At 37.7% G+C, this 19,629-nt stretch overlaps 3 protein-coding genes across 9 annotated transcripts; all 3 read left to right on the top strand.

The window, feature by feature from the left end:
* Positions 1-2,036: 2,036 nt before the first annotated feature.
* Positions 2,037-4,210, top strand: LOC132166620 (L-ascorbate oxidase-like). Its single transcript, XM_059577469.1, has 5 exons — positions 2,037-2,324; positions 2,436-2,528; positions 2,638-2,850; positions 2,948-3,127; positions 3,202-4,210. The coding sequence occupies exons 1-5, from the start codon at positions 2,037-2,039 to the stop codon at positions 4,156-4,158; spliced, it is 1,731 nt and encodes a 576-aa protein (XP_059433452.1). The 3' UTR covers positions 4,159-4,210.
* A 3,520-nt stretch (positions 4,211-7,730) lies between these two features.
* On the top strand, positions 7,731-13,257 carry LOC132165270 (uncharacterized). Of its 7 annotated transcripts, XR_009438481.1 has the most exons (3): positions 7,731-8,911; positions 12,891-12,947; positions 13,088-13,257. XR_009438481.1 is itself a non-coding variant. In XM_059575759.1 (2 exons), exon 1 carries the CDS (start codon positions 7,827-7,829, stop codon positions 8,907-8,909), a length of 1,083 nt encoding a protein of 360 aa, XP_059431742.1. In that variant the 5' UTR covers positions 7,731-7,826; the 3' UTR covers positions 8,910-8,911; positions 13,088-13,255. The 7 variants fall into 7 exon arrangements, 5 of the variants coding, with proteins under 5 accessions (XP_059431742.1, XP_059431743.1, XP_059431741.1 ...); XR_009438480.1 differs by lacking the exons at positions 12,891-12,947; positions 13,088-13,257 and adding an exon at positions 9,646-10,647 and having other exon boundaries at positions 7,731-9,518; XM_059575759.1 differs by lacking the exon at positions 12,891-12,947 and having other exon boundaries at positions 13,088-13,255.
* A 1,188-nt stretch (positions 13,258-14,445) lies between these two features.
* On the top strand, positions 14,446-19,591 carry LOC132165269 (bifunctional aspartate aminotransferase and glutamate/aspartate-prephenate aminotransferase). Its single transcript, XM_059575757.1, has 10 exons — positions 14,446-14,883; positions 14,964-15,201; positions 15,286-15,379; positions 15,484-15,587; positions 16,432-16,680; positions 16,776-16,889; positions 17,061-17,144; positions 18,697-18,867; positions 18,956-19,069; positions 19,312-19,591. Exons 1-10 carry the CDS (start codon positions 14,747-14,749, stop codon positions 19,450-19,452), a joined length of 1,446 nt encoding a protein of 481 aa, XP_059431740.1. The 5' UTR covers positions 14,446-14,746; the 3' UTR covers positions 19,453-19,591.
* The last annotated feature ends 38 nt before the right edge of the window (positions 19,592-19,629 follow it).

The following is a 19,629-nucleotide window of genomic DNA, read 5'->3' as shown; positions in this document are numbered from 1 at the left end:
TAATTAATTTTTTTTTTGGAACCCCTCAAGCCGAAGAATAGTTTGGCCCCTAAATACGGTGCGCAGAATCTACTTTGCAGGTGCGAGTTTCCCTATGAATCCGGCATTAGTACATGATTTGCATGCAAATATTAATTAGCTAACAAAGGATGCAAGTGGATTCCACACTGACTTAAGTGGTCCACGAGGAGCAACTCTATAGGATTTGTCTTTAAACGCATTTAAATTGACGGATTGACTAGGAATCTTTAATTTAGTCAAACCAAATAATAATTTCGTGACACAAACCTTTTATGTGGAGTAGGTACAATTTGCAAAGATATGTGGAGTAGGTACAATTTCGTGACACAAACCTTTTATGTGGAGTAGGTACAATTTGCCAAGCTTTTCGGATCATTTTCCCTTGGGGATCACCCTGCTCGGGTAAAGTGTTTCACTCAATTTTTATGTAATTTTTTTTTTTTAAAGCTTGAATTGCAGACGACCAATTAGGAAGAGAAAACTCAACGTCACATGTAGTCACTTCAGCAGCAGCTAGCGGGTGCTTCCTTTTGAAGTGGATCTCTCGTCAGGCCCAATAAAAAAAAAAAAAAAACACAAACAAACAAACTATTATATGATCGTATTGTACAATAGATTGAGGAGTAAGGTTATATTTCACCCTCTCTAGAGGATAGCCAAATGTAACAAAATCCAAATTTATAAATTTTATAGACTTTCCATAATTCTTTTTAGCATTTAATTTAGATTGTCGTCGGTGCACATCGGAGACAAAGACATTTTATGTTTTATTGACGATTTAATTAAAATTGACATTGCCACCTTAGAGAAAGTTAAGCACGTTAAACTTTCACAAATGTAAAAATAAGAAAGTAAAGAGGTGGACATTCCAAAAATTTATGTACATTAGAGAGTTTCTAATGTTGGGAGGCCTTAAATATTAACTTTCATGGAAAGTATATTCTTCACATCAAAAGAAATGTTACATGTTTAGAGCGAATAAATTCTCATTTTCATGTATAGAGAATTTTAAAGGCGTCAATGTTATAAAAATTATTATTTTTACCATAATCGAAGGCCTTAATTTAAGATTTTTTTTTTGGGGGGTGAAAATTTGAGATTATTTATGAACTTTCTATCATACTAGAGTTTTAATTTTTTTTTTTAGGGGGGAAATTTAAATGGTGGTATATATTCCTTTGCAAATGCAAGTATATGTTTGTCAGTTATTGAATTTTTCTTCACCCCTTTGACCACTGTAGACAAGATGAAATTTGTAACAGCACAATATTATTGGAACGAGTAGAGATTTACGGCTATCAAATTGAGTCAGTTAAGCGTCAGTCGTTTTTTTTTTTAATTGAAGAAGAAAGAGGTTACAAGGGGGATTATGGATGACCGACTCCCTTTAGGGTGATACAATTTCTATAAGATTAACCTTCTACCCCTAAAATTTAGTTTTGAATCAAAAAACGAGTTTTGAGGCATTAGAACCTAAATATTAGCTCATGAAAATTTAGCTAACAGAAAAAAAATAATAAAATTTTCATTTCCGTTTTTATTTATTATTATTTTACTTATTTATTAGAGGTAGTCACACGTTGGACAACGCTTTGTTGCCTCAATTTGGCAGTCGCATAGACAGACTCTATTGGAACATACAGAAACAGAAGTTAAAAAGAGAAACATGAATATCGGCGTAAAGATTTTTTTAACAGTTTTTTTTTCTTTTCTTTTCTTTTCTTTTAATAGATGAAATGGGAAAATAGAAACTTACACAAAGCAAAAACATGACATGCCAATTAAAGAACATTATTTATTAAGTTAAATATGTGCATGCTGCAATGGATTTGAATTGGCGTGAGCTGTGGTTGCACTAAGGGGGGGTTTGGGCAAAGTCTATGATTGCCCGCCCCCAGTATTTTACGGATATATGGACAGCTAGAGCCTAGAGATACTAACCTCCTCCAACCTATTTAAGCTTATAAGTCAAAAGACTTTTTATGAGCTTTCAGTTGATTAAACACAATCAAGAAATGGTTGAAATATTGCAATACAGAAGAATTATGATGAAGTTGCTGGCTTTGTGCCTCTTAACCTCTTTGATGTTTGTTCAAATTACTGAGGCCAGAATTCGGCATTACAAATGGGATGTGAAGTATGAGTACAAGTCCCCCGATTGCTATAAGAAGCTTGCTATCACTATCAATGGCGGAACACCAGGACCCACAATCTTGGCCCAGCAAGGCGACACCGTCATTGTTGAGGTGAAGAACAGCCTTATGCTAGAGAACCTTGCAATCCATTGGCATGGAATCCGACAGGTAAATACACCTCAATTTCCATTTTCCTTCTTAATTGAAACAGATTCATATCTTTGTATTCATGTATTATACCCTACTTCAACGCATATTCTTTTGTTCGATTTGCTGCAGAATGGAACACCTGGGATGGATGGAACAGAGGGGGTGACCCAATGTCCAATAGTTCCTGGAGATACCTTCAAATACGAGTTTAAAGTTGATAGGGTAGGTGTTAGAGCCCCTGCAATTGGCTCTGTTTTTCCATTTTTGTTTGTTCATTTGAATTTCACAGTTTCTGTCTTTGTATCTCAATCTATGTTTTGGTTATGGGCAGGCTGGGACTTACCTGTACCACGCGCACTATGGAATGCAAAGAGAAGCAGGGCTATATGGGTCAATCCGTGTATCACTTCCCGATGGAAAGACAGAACCGTTTGCCTACGATTATGATCGGAGCATCATCCTTAACGATTGGTACCACAAAAGCACTTATGAACAAGCCACTGGATTGTCCTCCATTCCTTTTGTCTGGGTTGGGGAGCCTCAGGTAAAAAGCACTAAATTGAATTACTATTACTGTGTTATATATATATATATATATTCTCTTGCTTTCTCTAATGGGTATTGCTTTTATCGATTTTCAGTCGCTTCTTATTCAAGGAAGAGGAAAATTCGACTGCTCTAGTACACCCTCTGCACCCGGGGTTTGTAATGCATCAAATCCAGAATGCTCTCCTTATGTAATGACTGTAATCCCAGGAAAAACTTATCGACTAAGAGTCGCAAGCTTGACTGCTCTATCATCTCTTAGTTTTCAAATAGAGGTAAATTTCATGACCACCATTAGTGATTAAAAACAATGGTGTTTTTAGAGTGACATTAATTTCTTTTGAAGCAGGGTCACAATATGACTGTGGTTGAGGCAGATGGGCACTATGTGGAGCCATTTGTGGTGAAAAACTTGTTCATATACTCTGGAGAGACATACTCTGTTCTTATAAAAGCCGATCAAGACCCTTCAAGAAATTATTGGATGACAACAAACGTGGTTGGCCGACTTCCTAATACAACAGCCGGTTTAGCCATTCTCAATTACTATCCAAACCATCCAAGGCGATCCCCTCCAACGGCTCCACCAGCCGGCCCCATTTGGAATGACACTGCACCCAGATTGGCTCAAAGTCAAGCTATTAAGGCTCGCCAAGGTTTCATATCCACCCCGCCGGCAATCCCAGACAGAGTCCTCGTGTTTCTCAACACACAGAATCTCGTCAATGGCTATATCCGCTGGTCCATAAATAATGTATCTTTCACCCTCCCCCACACCCCTTACCTTGTTGCGCTGAAGTACAACCTACGACATGTGTTCAATCAGTCCCCGCCACCTATTGGGCAGGACTTGCAGAACTATGACATTTACAGCGTCGCTAAGAACAAGAATGCCAGTTTGAGCGATGGCATTTATCGACTACAGTTCAACACGACAGTGGATATTATACTGCAAAATGCAAACACCATGACTACTAACAACAGTGAGACGCATCCATGGCATCTCCACGGGCACGATTTTTGGGTCCTAGGCCACGGAATTGGCAAGTTCGACATAAATAACGATCCAAAGAAATACAATTTGGTGAATCCAATAATGAAGAACACAGTGCCCATTCATCCCTACGGTTGGACTGCTTTGAGGTTTAAGGCAGATAATCCGGGTGTGTGGCTTTTTCATTGCCATATAGAGTCTCACTTCCACATGGGTATGGGAGTGGTTTTTGAAGAAGGGATTGAGAAGGTGGGAAATTTGCCTTCTTCTATTATGGGCTGTGGTGAGACCAAAGGATTTGGCAGGCCATAGATGATTTAAGATGACCTTTTTAGTGTATGCATTAGAGCACTAGCAGCTAGGAGCCGAGGACCATCCTTAAATTTCATTTCCTTCTATAAATGTAGGAAAAATTCTTAAAAAATTTCCTGTAACAAAATCCTTTGGTGTTTACAACACCAAATGATGCTTCCCTTAAAAGATTATTTTAATGAGATATGTTACACATCATTTTGTCAGTCATCTTTCAACCATTTCTTTTACAAATTCATTATTGAATTCATGGACTCATATGTGGGTCTTACAAATTTAATAGTGGATTCACTCGTCCACTGTATGGAGATTGGTGAAAAATGAGATGGATAATAATTTTTAGAGAAATGTTATGAGTCAATATTTTTTTTCATATTTAACCCATCTTATCTTACAAATCAACCATTAGATTTGTGGATTTATGTGGACCTCGCATAAGTCAATTGTGGACCCCACAAATATAATGGTTGATCTATTAAATTTGTAGAAGAATATGGCTAAAATATGAGAACTTATTGACCCTTAATATTTCTCTAATTTTTATTGAGTAATGCTATGTACCATTTTTTTATTCTCTTTTTACCCTCCTAAAGTTGATGTGCCTTTTAAAATCACCATTAAATTTTAGATGAATCATACTTGAATTTTGATTCAATAGTGATTTTGAAAGCCACATCAGCTTTAGGAAGATAAAAAAATGATAAAAAGATGGTATCTAGTATTACTCATTTTTATCATTTATCTATTTTAATATAAATAGGCTTTCTCTTTCCTCCAAAATTTATTTGAAATCCCCCTCTTGTCCGAACATGTAAAAAAAAAAAAAATTATTTGAAATAATATTTAAATGACTTTCTCTTTCCTCTCTCTTTCTCCTAACATTTAATTTAAAGAATATTTAAATGTTATAAGAAAATGATAAGGGATCTATTATGGTGTATTTGAATAAGGAAACAAACAGTAATTTGGTTTCTTACATTTAAGAAAAAATTAAGAGAAGTTGCTGACCTCCGTTTCATGAAGCGTGGTCCCCAATCGATTGAGTTACTCTTTGGAGACTACTGTTAGTACTCTTATTCATAATAAAAGTCAGACTCGACCTTCCATTTTCTTTTACTTAGAGAAAGAATTGCTCAATAATCATTTGGGATTCACAAATGCATTATTTTGTTCAAAACAAAATTGTCAACTCTATCTCTCTCTCTCTCTCTTACTCATTAAAAATGTGGCATGTAGCATGTTTTTGACGAGAATTAAGCATATTTTCATCGGTTAAAAAGCTTCAAGTAAAAAACTATCTTTTGATTTTCTAAAAAAGAACATCCATTTTGAGAGGAAAATTCTTTTTAGCTGCATTAATAACATGCCATCTTTTCGGTAGATCGCATTTTCCAAGTCATTTAACACAAAAAACGTCCTGAATTTCGTAATTTTAAAATTTACAAATATATTAAAATTATAAGATATCCCGATCCAAGCCAATGGGCCTAAATTGAAAGTTGTTAGCGAGTCCACACTGGACGAAAATTTCCAAACTTTGTTGTTTCCTACATGGACCGTTGAAATGAAAAAGAAAAACGCCGCTAGCAGGAGTATTTATGTTGCAACGTAGAAAAGGCTTGATGCCAGTGCTAGCCTGGCCCTCGAGATGAATGGACTGGGCCTGGCCTGAGCCTGGTCTAGCCCAGTTAACCCAAGGTTTCATCAACAAATTATTTTTGTTATGTTTAATTTTATAAAAGAGTTTGAACTTTCTTGGCCAAAAATAAGCATTGAAAATGGAAAATTTGGATCCAAATCCTCTAAGTTTTTTTACCATAACATATTGATGAAGTTTTTAAAATTATAACCATTATTTTTATTAAATGGTTTAAATTTTATCACCTTAATATACAACTTAGTGACATAAAATTTAATTTTTTTTTATTATTTTTGATAAAAATTGAAATAGTAGAATCTATAAATTTAATTAAAAATAACTCTAAGAATTTAAGAACTTCATTGTCATCTTAGAAAATTTTAAACTATTTTGATTTGGAAATTCTCTCCTTTTTTTTCACATTTTTAAATGTTTATAACTTTTTTTTGTGATTGCATTGGGAAGTAAAACTTTTGTTTATAGAATAAACCATAAATTTTTTTTGGGAAAAATCCACTCTATCAAACTATCACCCAATTGACAATGTTCTACCCCCCCGCCCGCCCTAAAAACTTTCAATTGGGACAATGTGCTCCCAAACTACTAAAAATTTGACAATATACTCCTAAGGCTAGCAAAAAGACAAAAATTATCATTTTTTTTTGCCAATAAGACAAAAATACCTCTATTTGTACAAAAAATAATTTTTGTTCATTAACAAAAATGATTTTTTTTTTAATTTCTACTCAATTTTTTTAATTTTTATTTGTTGTGCATACACCTGTAAGGTTTGTGTCTCACATTGAAGAAATATAAAGAACAATAATACTTAATATATATAAGTGGACCCATGTCCATTGGCTTAGGCTGTTGGGCTAGAAGTGGTGTCCTAATATGTATATTAACTTACTCTTGTTTGATTCACCATGGTGTTTCTCTCCCCAACAATTGGTATTAGAGCCCATGGTTAGTTTCCGTTGCTGACGCATTTAGTTTTACTCCTTTAAAAAGAGTGTCGAGTACGCGTGATACCCTTATGTGATGGGGAGTTTGATCAATGTGGTAGAGACTCATAAGTAAGGGAAGATTTATTTGTTAACGCGTTTGGTTTGACTCTAGTAAAAAGAGTGTCATTTCTCTTGGAGTACGTGTGATACTCTTGTGTGAGGGGTGAGGTTGGTCAATATGGTAGAGACTTATAAGTGAGGGAAGGTTTATTGTACATGCACTTGTGAGGTTTGTGTCCTACATTGAAGAAATATAAAGAACAATAGTACTTAATATACATAAATTGACCAAAACTCATTAGCTTAGGCTTTTGGACTAGACATGGTGTCCTAATCTGTATATTAACTTATTCTTGTTTGACTCTCCTTGATGTTTCTCTCTCCAACATTAATTTTAGTTTTTTTTTTTAATTTTTTTTTATTAAGGATATTTTCTTTATTAGGGGGGAACATTAACAATTTGTGGTAGTTTTGGGAGACATTATCGCAATTGAAAGTTTAAGAAGATATTGTTAATTATGTGGTAGTTTGAGAGGGCATGTAAACTTTCTCTAATTTTTTTTTTAATAAAAAAGCCTTATTTTTAAGCTTCTCCAAAAGCGCAATTTAAAACCTTTTTAGAGCAAAAAAGTTAAAAAAAACAAAGTGATTTTAAAGATTTTTACTAAAAAGACCAATTTTTGTTTAACACAACTTTTTATATATTAGAAATATTTTTTTAGGCCGAAAAAAAACAGAAACACTCGGTGTGAAAAATGGCTTTTATAAATTAACTCAAAGAAGGCCCTAAAGCTGGACCTATGGGCTTAGTCCGGAGTCCTAACCCTCTAAATTTGAAGGATGGGCTGGGCCACCCGTGTGCCCATAGCTCCTACACAGCTCGTCGAAAATATGCCATACATATTAACATTCACACTCCACTAGAATGAAGAATCCCCCGTCGATTGCAGTCTTAACCAATCTCCGATCTCTTTCTCCTGTCACCCCCGGCGCATTTTAGCCCCATCCACCTCACCACCAACATGGACCCGGAGACGGACCCGGACCCGCCCTCCGATCCCCTAACGAACGAGTTCGGCACCCTGGACGACCTGGCCTACGACCTGAGCTCGCTCCAGGACATGGCGGCCCGAGGCTCGTGGCGCTCCATCCTCGACAAGATCGCGCGCGCGCGCTCCCTCTCGCTCCTCCGCAAGCCACACGAGCACCTCACCTACCTCTCCTTCAACGTCCTCGCGCTCGCCAAACTGCGCCGTTTCAACGACGCCTCCGCCGAGCTCGACACCCTCGAGGACCTTGACGGGTCCCACTACCAATACCAATCCTACCCCTCTGTCTACCCCAACCGGTCCGGTTCCATGGTGCCCTTCTCCCTCCGGTGGCTCATCGCGCTCATCCCAGTCAAACTCGGTCAACGCCAGCTAGGCCTCGACCGCTTCTACAGCCTCCTCGATTTCGTTCGCTCCAAAGTGAAAGAGAAGGATGGCGTTTCCGTGAATATCTGGAAGAAGAGGGAGGGTCTTGTGATTAACGCGATAATCGGGCACCATCTGGGCAACAAAGAGTTCTCTGTATGCTTGGATCTGATGCACCATTTGCTCATCCCCAATTTCTCAAACCCTATATTGTGGTCGAAGCTCGGGTACATTCAGATGCAGATCGGGGATTTGGAGAGCGCAAAGAGCTCGTTCAATCGCGTCGAGGCGTTGATGAAGGAGGGCAATGGTGAGGGGCTACTGAGCGAAATCGAGTTCAAGAACCTGGTGGGTAGGAACAAGGCGATGGTGTACATGGTAGGGAAGGACTACGTGTCGGCGGTGAGGGAGTTGGAGGAGTGCATTGAGAGGGACCCCATGGACGTGGTGGCCATCAACAACAAGGCGCTCTGCTTGATGTACTTGAGGGACTTGCCGGATTCGATCAAGGTGCTGGAGAATGCGCTCGAGAGGGTGCCCACTGTGGCGCTCAACGAGACGCTGGTCGTCAATCTGTGTAGCATGTATGAGTTGGCTTATGTTAATCACTCCGATACCAAGAGGACGCTCAGTAGTTGGATCGCTCGGGTTGCCCCCGATGACTTTGATACGACCTGTACTCGGATTTAGAGGTACTTATTTCTCGTTTGCATGCCTTTGCCGTTTGAGTTTGTTTATGAGCATGCATTACACTCACATTTTTTGGATAATTTGTAAATAACTATGGAATTGGTACTAAAACCTGGGGTTCAATGTATTTTCTGTCGAATCTTTCATCCGGGTCTTTGTATGGAATTTCTCGTGTTACACAGCTAGAATGGCTAATTTCTTAAATATAGGAGGATAATAGTAGTGTTTGTCTCTTCAAGTGCTGAACTGGTTTCTATCAGCTAGATATTGATCGTATAATTATTCTTGTAACGCCTTGTTTGGTCCAAATTTCCAAATTATGTATTGAACTGATTGGTGTTTTGGTATATGTCATGTTTATAGCTTGTAGCTTGTAGCGATGTGTGGATAAACTTGAACTTCTGTCTTATGTCGATTCAATCAATTCTTGAGCTTTAATTTAATTGTCCATATTGGTGATACCCTATTAACTGCCTCTACCTGTTGAGTGGTCTTAAAATTCGATTGCTTTCCATGTCTTCTTCACCGTTGGTGAGTATGCCGAGATCAAACTCTCTCATGGGACCCACCTGACATGCCTCAACTCCAGTAGGTCATCTCCACTGTCAGGTTTGCTCCTTTCCCCATTGACCATAGGAATGACATCTACCTCGAGCTCACCTCTAGTATGTCGCTGCTACCATGAATTTCGCTATGCTGTCTATGGCTTTCACTACACCTTCTTGTCCATGGTCAGCTACACCCTGCCCTGTGCCTGGTTTGGCAATTTTCCCAAGCAATATCCAGAGGTTGGTGCAATGGGTGATGGGAGAAATGGCATCATTGAGGTGGTTTGTTGGGGAGGTTGAGGTGACAGAGCTCGTTGAGCAGGGTGAGAGAGTTGAAGGGCTTAGGAGGTTGAGGAAGGGAGGGAGAGAGTAATGATGCAGGTTGGCAGAGCAATGGATACCATGCCACAATGCACATAGGCCAAAATAGATAAGGTCGTTGGTGTAGTTCGGGAGAGAGGGAGAGGGTGAGGGAGGCCAAGGCTAAGGCTAAGGGCTAAGGCTTGTTGATCTTAGGGGTTTTGGATATTGGGAAGAGTGGCTAAAAAGAAGTGTTCTTTTAAAATTATATAATTAACTTCAAACTTACGATGGAGTGATGGCTTACATGGTGGGTGGTTGGCCTGGGGCATTGTCGCTGTCAAATGGGGATGTGTGCATAGAGGTTTGGTTAGCATGAAACATTCTTCAACCACTTGATTGGCACATGTATTGGTCTTTTAATTGGTCATTCCACAACTCCAAAAAGATCAAGAGTAATCTGGTTATTACACAGTTCCAACAAGCACGTACAACAACCATGGTATAATTTCCATCCAAATTAATGTTTGATTTAGACAGTAGAGGGGCATTGAAACAAATTTGTCAAATTAAGAGGCCAAGAGATGCGACATAAACTTTAGAAGGGGCTTGCAAATAGAATGGTATTTCAAGGGGGAATGTGTAATTTATACTATTTATTATATTTGTAATTGGATTTATTGCAGAAGATAGTTTCTGTATGGATGTCACTTTTATCTTTGTTTTATCTTTTCTCTTTTTTCCTCTCTGCTACATTAGGTGTAAGGTTTATCTTCATGTATAAAGAGGGAACTTTGAGTAACTTGCAATAGGAATCTCATATATGGTTCTAGATGCATTTTTCTGGAAGGTAACCTCATAGAATTATTCAAATTCTTCTAATTTTTCTCTGTCGGCTGTATTTGGCATCAAATTGACCAAATGTTTCAAGCAAACAATGGTAGTGATATGGCTGGTTATGAACGGACTCAATAGATGTTTAGGCAGTCACATAGTTTCTCTATCAGGGCAATCTTTTATGTTGTAAAATGTTGCATTTTTGTGTTGAATTTGTCTTTCTCCTTCTTCTATGTAGCAAAGTAGCTTGTGGACAGTGCTAGGAAGCCATTGTGCATTCGAACAAGCAACTGATTAAGCTTTAAAAAGCCTAAATGCTCACATAGTTTGACGCATCCGTGTGTATGGCTTGAAGAGGCCTTTTAATTATCAAAAAGAGGGATATAGCCCAAGTCTTGAATACAGAAAAGACCGATTATGACTGTTGCAAGAGTCTCTTTGAAGCTCATTGAGAGGCTGAAACTGTTTGCCGCTGAGTTTCAATTCGATATGTTTATCCAAAATTCCCGAAGAACTCCCCTCGCTGGCCCACGGACAACAGAGCGAATTTAGTAGGCTATAGTACTGTATGGCTATGGGCCTAGTCGTTTTGTTATCTTGCTCTCACGAGTGCTTTTGATGGATCAACTGTAGTATCTGATACTACTTACTAGGCGTGGGTCATAATCCAGTCAACTGTAGTGGCCTGTTTGAACAGCCTCAGGGATGATCTTGGATTGAAATCCAAGACATGACCCATTGAAAGCCCAGGTAATAATTCCTAAACTAGATTAAAAAAAAAAAAAAGAAGAGATTTGTCCAAGGAAGTGATAGCTAGCTCGACTGGCAGGGAGACAGATACACTGCCATACGTAGCCAAATTCTCTTGATCGACCCTTTTCCTAGTCAATCGGGCATACTCTCTCCTACTCCAAGAAGAGAGGCAGCATGAACTCCATGTGCATCCATCTTCAACTGATGCAGCAGCTTTTGCAATTAGTAACTCTTCATACTCAAACAAGCGAATTCCTGCAAATCGTGTACACATACATAGATACGCATGTATGTGTGTGTGATTTCTTATAAACATGCTATGATCAATATGGCAGGAAAAATTGTTGCATCTAATGGATATGATGGAACATTTTGATACAAAAAACTGCTAATATAACGAAAGGCCACATCCCTAACAACTTAGATTATTGTTGTTAGACTATTGTAGCATGACATAGACTATTGTTTTGTTTTTATATCGTATTAGAGTTGCATGTCAAATATTGGCATCACGTTCATGACATAAGCATAGGATTGCAGTATTTTGTGTCCTAAACAACTTATGCCCCTGGGAGGCATCCATTTTATAGACGAATGATTACAGGGTTGATCAACCGCCTCAACCTATTTCTTTATTTCAAACTTTTGGCTGCAAAAATTTTCTATATACATCGCGTATCGTTGTATTTCTTGTATTTATGCTCTTCAATGCACTAGTAAGATGAAAGAACTATTAATTTCAGATCTAATAAAGCTTATGCGAATGGTTATTGTAATGTTCAGAATGATATAATATGACATCTAGCAGCTTTCCCCCACACAGAATGTTGAAGGATCAAGTTGCCTGCTGGGTCTTGGGTTAAACTTTACGTTTGGGAAGGAAGAGATACAGATTAACTTGCAATTGCTTTAGTGTTCTAGATGCCTTTTCTTGAGATGAAACATCCATAGAATGATTCAAAATAATACAGCTTTCTCTATTATCTTCAAGTTGGCATCAAGTACTGATGCCAAGATGTTTTAACATTTAGCAAACATTAGCAATGACTCTTCTGGTTGTGAAGGGACTCAAATAGATGTTTAGGCTGTCATAATGTATCTGTCATACCAATATATACACATCGTAATCTTTTACATCATTATGTTGATTCTTTTGTTATATGATTTTACTATATTTAGTTTTTTATTTGACTTCAATTTGCTTAGTCTAGATCCAAAGAAGTAGTTGCCTGTGATGGCTGAGATGGAACAGGAAGTAATTGATTTCTCTAGACAAATGAGTAAATGAAGTAGATAAAGTGCATTAACTCCAGGACTTTTGGAATTCAGGACTGTTTACAACATGAAATTGCTGAATACTGTTTGGATTTTTTTTTCCTATTTCCTTTTTGATTTTTGGATATAAAAAGGTTATGAAAGCACTCCTTCGTCAAGATGATTGGCACTTGTAGACCTTTTTGGGAAATTCTTACTCCTATATTCTAAATTGTTACTCAATGATGGTAAGTTGTTTTTGTTTTTGTTTTCTTTTCTTAATTGGTAGGTCTTGACTCTTGAGCTCATAACCACATCCATCTACTGAGGAGATGTCACATTTGAGCTAGAATTTTATAGCTCAATGATTGCAAGTTGTTACTGAATTTGACTTGGTGATTAGTCATTACTCACTGAATTTGGTGTTTGAGCAAAACTCTTGGGCTTTTGAAAACTGATTAATTTTTTTTTTTTTTTGAAAAGAAGAACAATAACAGGATAAACAAAGAACTTGCGCAAGTATTTATGGCTTCTGGCCTTATCCCAAGAAGTCCGTTCAACCTCATACACTGACCAGTGCCCAGTAGCGTCATCTTATTTATCTGAAGCTGATACTTACCTTTTACCGGAACTGCGCAAATCGAGAACAAGTCAAGCTTGAGTTTGAACGAAATTTAAGTTAATGATAAATTAAATTTGAATATAAAATCTAATTCAATAATTAAAAAATGGGTAGGGTTGGCAAAGTTTTCCAAATCAATTTTGTGTTCTCAAATCTTAACAAACAAAACATTTTCTTACAAGCACCTCTAAAAAAAAACTACACTTTATGATTAGGATCTCTTATAATTGGAAATTTTTGTCATGTCCCTCTTCTTTGGATAAGGGTTTGTACAAGAAAGCTCCCCAGCCTGACCTTTGATGAGGGCCTGTTTAGGCCGGAGAACCTTACTCAAGTGAGTTTTTTTATTGAAAAAACTACGTCATATCAACTTTAAAATTAAATTAAAAAGATACTTGTGTGGCATTACTCACTCCCTAAACGCTCTACCTACTAAGTTTTGGTCAAAGAAAAGTAGGGGATCTTGATGGACATGCTAGCAGACAGCAAAATCCAAGGACTCGTTGAAGTATTCCTGGGGCCCAAAATGAAAGAAGAAAAAAACGAAAAGAAAAGAAATTCGTTACGTCAAAAAAAAAACACTACAAACTTTTCAACGCATCTGAGAGGCGATCTGTTGATCATGATTAAGGTAAGGTGCAAATTACATAGATTTAACGTTATATAATCCACGACAACTGGAGGGTAGGTAGCCAAGAACTTCATCCAGCAAGCCCACCAACTACCATGAAGCAATTTGGAAGCAATATTTATATGACACTTCAAATTAATTATTGATTTTTTTTTTTTCCTTTAGCAAAAATTAATCTAAAAATTAGTTAAAAATGTCAGGGGGCATTAAAATTGAAATAAAGGATATCAAAATTCTATGTGAGACATACGTGAGATGATTTTCGTTCAATTAGACAGAAATTAGTAATGAAGGGTCAGAAATTAGTAATGAAGGGTCTGAATTGAAATTTTTTTAAACATTTACATTGTCAATTTTTAAACATTGAGGTTCGAATTAAAAAATTCATAAAACTTCAGGAGTAAAGTGAATTTAACCCTATTATCAAATATTTTTCGTTTGACTAAGAGGTGAACAATTCAAAATTTATTTACTAAATGTCGTAATCCCATGATCTAACGTTGTTTGTTAGCCCCAAAAAGAAAGAGAATGAGTAATCGTCACCAACAACCCAATTAGGTATACACGCCTTTCACCACCCCCACAAAAAAAAAAAAAAATCACAGCGTTTCAGCTCCTCGCATGCATTTTACGATGTCAAATGCAATTGCAAATCTAACCAATCAGTACCGTCTGATTTTGATTCTCTCAACGACCAGCGGAGGTCCAACTGCTGGCTGCGGACGCCTTTGGTCCAACCTCACCAACCCCAACTTGTTCTTTTCCCACCAACCCGCACTCGCGCGTGCGCTTAAATCCCACTGTTTCAAAAACTTTATAGCGTTTCCCATTGGGTATCGGAATCGAATCCCTGAAACTCCCAACAGATTTCGGAACCTGTCTGTATATTTCAATGGCTAACTCGTTGCACAGCTCGTCCACCATTCCTCGGCTCAGTCTCAGAGGCCAATCCCTCGGGCTCCACTCGGCTGCAGAGCCCAGTTTCAGATCCATATCTTTTGCCTCTCACCCTCGCACCCTCCCTCTCAAGTATGTCATCGACCCACTTCTCTCTGTTTCTCTAAAATCATTTCCTTTCTTTCTCTGATCTATCCGGTCGTTTTTGGTAGGTCTTTGGAGGGCACAAGGCAGGCAAAATCTTATAGAGTAAGTGCGGTAGTGAGGGCAGAGAGTGGCGTTGACACAATGGAAATTGATCTTTCTCTTAGTCCCAGAGTTAACTCCGTAAAGCCTTCCAAAACTGTGGCCATCACCGACCAGGCCACGGCTCTCGTCCAAGCTGGCATCCCCGTTATCCGGTTAGCCGCCGGAGAACCAGATTTCGATACCCCAGCTCCGATTGCAGAAGTAATTATCCTCTTTTAACTTTTGAAATATTCTGTTTGTTTTTAGTAATTTTTTTTTTACCTCAAGTGTTTTACATTGATCTAGGCTGGGATAAACGCGATTCGAGAGGGTTACACGAGGTACACTCCAAATGCGGGGACTCTAGAAATCCGCCAAGCAATTTGCGAAAAGCTGAAGGGTTGGTGCTTGCTATATTTTGTGCCACTTGAGAGTTGTTTTTATGTGGTGGGTGGATTTGTGAGATGCGAATCTGACGGACAATTGGGTTTTTTGTTGTTGCAGAGGAGAATGGGATCTCTTACACGCCTGATCAGATTTTGGTCAGCAACGGAGCCAAGCAGAGCATTCTTCAAGCCCTGCTTGCAGTTTGTGCACCCGGAGATGAGGTGCAAAGCTTTATGCTTTTCATTGATTGTTTTACACCAAATATATGGCTGTTTGATACAATTTGTTGTGTAATTATACTGGAAGTGCTTTGTGGTGTACAGTTTGGTACAAGATTGTCTTAGGGAAGTTTAGTTGTTTTTATACTTGTTTAGCTGTCATTTTAATTAGACCAAATTACTTCTTGAAAAGCTACTCAATGACCCACTTTAACATAGGGTTATTGCTGATCGAGAGTTCAATGACTGAAAATTTTGAGTTTAGAAGACTTAAAAAGATGAGGGTGAGACAAATTTGTTGCAGACGACTATCTGGTTTCACAAAGCATATCAAAGTTTTAAGAAATTTGGTAGAGTTGTAGTTAGAAGAAGAAAAGTTCTCTTTGTTAACTACTTAAAGAGGTTGATATGCAATAAAGCTGGTGGCACAGATGGCCTGATGGTGGACTTCAAAAGATTGTGTAAGAACTGTGTGTTTCTTGCACAATAGGAAACTCTGTTAAAATTTTAATTCTCCTAAATGTGGATGTTTTAAAGGAGGAAATAACTTGTTTAGGCTTTTGTTAACAGATTACAAAGATTGGTAGCTGAAGGGATGTTCTCTTTTTCCTCACGTGTTGTTGTTAAGGGCGTTAAGTTAAAGTTTCGGTAGATTGGTTGCTGCGTGGATTTTTTTTTTTTTCTCATCAGCTTCCTCTCGAAGCTATGATGTTTTTAGTGTTCCTATGGTGTCTATACATGTTGAATATGCAAACTTTTAATGCTAAGAGCTGCTGATTATTGGAACATTGAAATACTTTTAAATGTGAAGGTTGTGTGCATTTACCAAACAACATTAATTTTTCAGGTTATAATTCCAGCTCCATTCTGGGTGAGTTACCCGGAGATGGCAAGACTGGCTGATGCAAAACCTGTGATTCTTCCAACAAGCATCTCTGAAAATTTTCTTTTGGATCCGAAACACCTTGAATCCAAAATCACAGAAAAGTCAAGAGTGCTGATTCTTTGTTCTCCATCCAACCCAACAGGATCTGTTTACCCCAAGAAATTGCTGGAAGAGATTGCTCAAGTTGTGGCAAAGCATCCCCGGCTTCTGGTACAATACCTGACCTGAACCTAAAGACAGAACTTGAATATTTTCAATGTCACTGACATTTCAATCTTGGATTTTCTAATGCTTTTTCTCTTCAGGTGCTGTCTGATGAAATATATGAACACATAATTTATGCTCCAGCAACTCATACGAGCTTCGCTTCTTTGCCAGGCATGTGGGAGAGGACTCTAACAGTCAATGGATTTTCTAAGGCAAGTCAATGCTGCTGCATATTCATATTGGTCTCCGTTGATTAATTTTATACACTGTTTCTCTTCTATCAATTGGTTCCTCCATATTTAACTGTGGTATGGTTGTATTTTCATACATAAACTGGTAGGTCTTATTCTATGAATTGACATTTAGGTTGTGGGACTTTGTAGGCCTTTGCAATGACTGGTTGGCGGCTTGGATATCTTGCTGGTCCAAAACATTTTGTTGCGGCATGTGGAAAGATACAGAGTCAGGTATATCATATCTTTATTAATTTACATATTTCTGCTCACCAAGCTCTATGCATCATGCATTCTGTTAATTTCATTTCTACTTTGCCATAAGGAATTGGTTTACAAAAATCAAATTACTTATAATGATTGTTGCAACGAGAATATATTATATGTTTAGCTTCTATACTTGATTTAGAACAACTGATTTTTCATAACTCTTGTGTCCTGTTCTTGCCTCTGACATTCAATGGAATATTCTAGGCCGAATAGGCTCCCATCTTCTTAGGTTAACTAGGTGGATTATGTTGACAGTTTGATCCAAAGTACTGTCAGAAATTACTGTCATATTCTTAACAGTTTCTGTAGGGTATTGAGGACTGCTTGCTGCAGTCATATATTGATTTTGTGCGAAGGTTTGCAGGAACACTTTGAATTCATGGCACATCAAATTTTCTGTGATTTGTTTCAAAATATGGACAAGTAAATCATGTTGAACAAAAACCAATGGACAAGTAAATCATGTTGAGCAATTAGCTGATTGAGTTATTAGGTGGGCTTTGGGGTTCATTTTGGGATATTGAAAGGAATCTGGTTTGAGTATGCTCAAGTTTGTTAATTCAGAGTTTGTTACTTGATCAACACTTGCAGATGTTGAAATATTGATGGAATTTTAAATTAGGAATTATGAAGATTTCTGCAATTCGAATATCCCAATGTTGCGTAGATGGTTGAAAATTTGGTAATGTGTTAAATATAAGCTTCTTGAAAATATTTCTGAATTATTTGGTGTGCATAAAAAATTCATATCCTGAATGGAAGACATGATTTGGGGTGCAAAGTAACAGATTTTATTGGGTCTTGAGATCTAGATATATTATAGTACTCAAATACAATGAGATCTTAGAGGAGCATTTAAAGGGGCATGTAAAAGCAAAGTGATGAGGACCAAAAGATTTGTATTACATATGCAAATTAAAATTGTATCTACTGTTTAGAAATTTATTGATATCTTAGACCATGGATTGTAAAGCATGGCTTATTTTGCATCTTCCTTTCTCACGTACCCCAGCAAGTAGGATAAGAATGAGGAAAGTGCTATGCACAGAGTTAAAATGCAGAGGCTGAATTAGAAGTAACTATGGAGGGCATAATATCATACGCTTGTGTTGGGGAGAAATACAAAATGAACACCATGTAACAAAATGAGGAACTTCAATTAAAATAGTATAAACTTGTTAAAAAGAAAGGATGATAGTCTTTTTTTTTTTGATAAGTAAGAAAGGATGATAGTCTTAAAAGGTGTTAAGTTGTAGTTGAAACTGCTAAGAGGTTACCAAGCAGAAGTTACAGATCACGGTTGCCAACTTCACATATTTAAAATGGTGATTGTTAATTAGTTGGGTTTATTTTTGATACCTTCTTAACTCAATCAGAAAACTAATTAAATTAAACCTGTAATGGAAGTTGATATTTTAACATTTCAACCTGCCTTTGTCAGTGGATGGGAATTCAATCCATGTTACTTATAATATAGAATGTAAGCTCCAGCTGATTGTAGTGTATTTTATTCCAGTCCACTTCAGGTGCCAGTAGTATATCACAGAAAGCGGGGGTTGCAGCATTAGGTCTGGGTTATGCTGGTGGGGAAGCTGTTGCTACCATGGTAAAAGCATTCAGGGAACGGCGGGATTTCTTGGTTAAAAGCTTTGGACAATTGAAGGGTGTCAAGATATCAGAACCCCGGGTACTAACAATTTGCTTCCTTTTTTTTTTTTTTTTGTGGATAACTCAGATGATTGTTTTCCTGATCATCACATATTCAATACTTGCAGGGAGCTTTCTATCTCTTCATTGATTTCAGCTCTTACTATGGAGGTGAGGCTGAGGGATTTGGCAAAATTGAGAATTCCGAGTCCCTCTGCCGGTATCTGTTGGACAAGGGTCAGGTATGCTTCATGCAATGCTGTTTAAGGAACTTTCCATTCTCAGAAGTTTTTAATTTTAGTAGTAATTGGGAAGGGATGAAAATTTTCTGTCATGCCATTACATGGAAAATCTCTGGATAATTTTTTTTTAAATGCTGATGATTTTGTGTGAACTACATTCTAGCTCCATCTGGAGTTTGAGGGAGTAAAAATTATATGGAGCTGTTTATTCTCCTAGTTGGGTAATGGCTGTGTATTTACAGGTTGCGCTAGTCCCAGGGGATGCATTTGGGGATGACAGCTGCATCCGGATCTCATATGCAGCATCACTCAAAACCCTTCAGGCTGCAGTGGAGAGAATTAAGAAAGCACTCATCTCACTCAGGCCTGCTGTCCCTGTTTGATCGATGTAGATAATTCCGGTGCCACCATAGGCAAAATTTGCTTTTCCTTTCTTAGGCTTCAAAATGTTTATTGGAATAATTATTTGGAAACAAAATAAGATAAAGTATGGTCATCTGGTTTGGTTGGCCCTTTTTACCAGCATCGTCTTTGTTTGTGATGGTAAGTGCAGACGACAA

This window comes from Corylus avellana, chromosome ca11, assembly GCF_901000735.1.
Source record: "Corylus avellana chromosome ca11, CavTom2PMs-1.0".
NCBI classification, from domain to species: Eukaryota; Viridiplantae; Streptophyta; class Magnoliopsida; order Fagales; family Betulaceae; genus Corylus; species Corylus avellana.
The sequence above is the reverse complement of the archived record's forward strand: the minus strand, read 5'-3'. Positions and strand labels throughout refer to the sequence as shown.

What these genes read in the sequence shown, in the direction of transcription:
- LOC132165270 (XM_059575759.1), top strand. Translation starts at nt 7,827, where the DNA reads ATGGACCCGGAGACGGACCCGGACCCGCCCTCCGATCCCCTAACGAAC.
- LOC132165269 (XM_059575757.1), top strand. Translation starts at nt 14,747, where the DNA reads ATGGCTAACTCGTTGCACAGCTCGTCCACCATTCCTCGGCTCAGTCTC. An exon ending in CAGTCAATGGATTTTCTAAG is followed by an intron (nt 16,890 to 17,060) that starts GCAAGTCAATGC and finishes GGGACTTTGTAG; the next exon opens with GCCTTTGCAATGACTGGTTG. An exon ending in TCAAGATATCAGAACCCCGG is followed by an intron (nt 18,868 to 18,955) that starts GTACTAACAATT and finishes CAATACTTGCAG; the next exon opens with GGAGCTTTCTATCTCTTCAT.
- LOC132166620 (XM_059577469.1), top strand. Translation starts at nt 2,037, where the DNA reads ATGGTTGAAATATTGCAATACAGAAGAATTATGATGAAGTTGCTGGCT. An exon ending in ACGAGTTTAAAGTTGATAGG is followed by an intron (nt 2,529 to 2,637) that starts GTAGGTGTTAGA and finishes GGTTATGGGCAG; the next exon opens with GCTGGGACTTACCTGTACCA. An exon ending in TCTGGGTTGGGGAGCCTCAG is followed by an intron (nt 2,851 to 2,947) that starts GTAAAAAGCACT and finishes ATCGATTTTCAG; the next exon opens with TCGCTTCTTATTCAAGGAAG.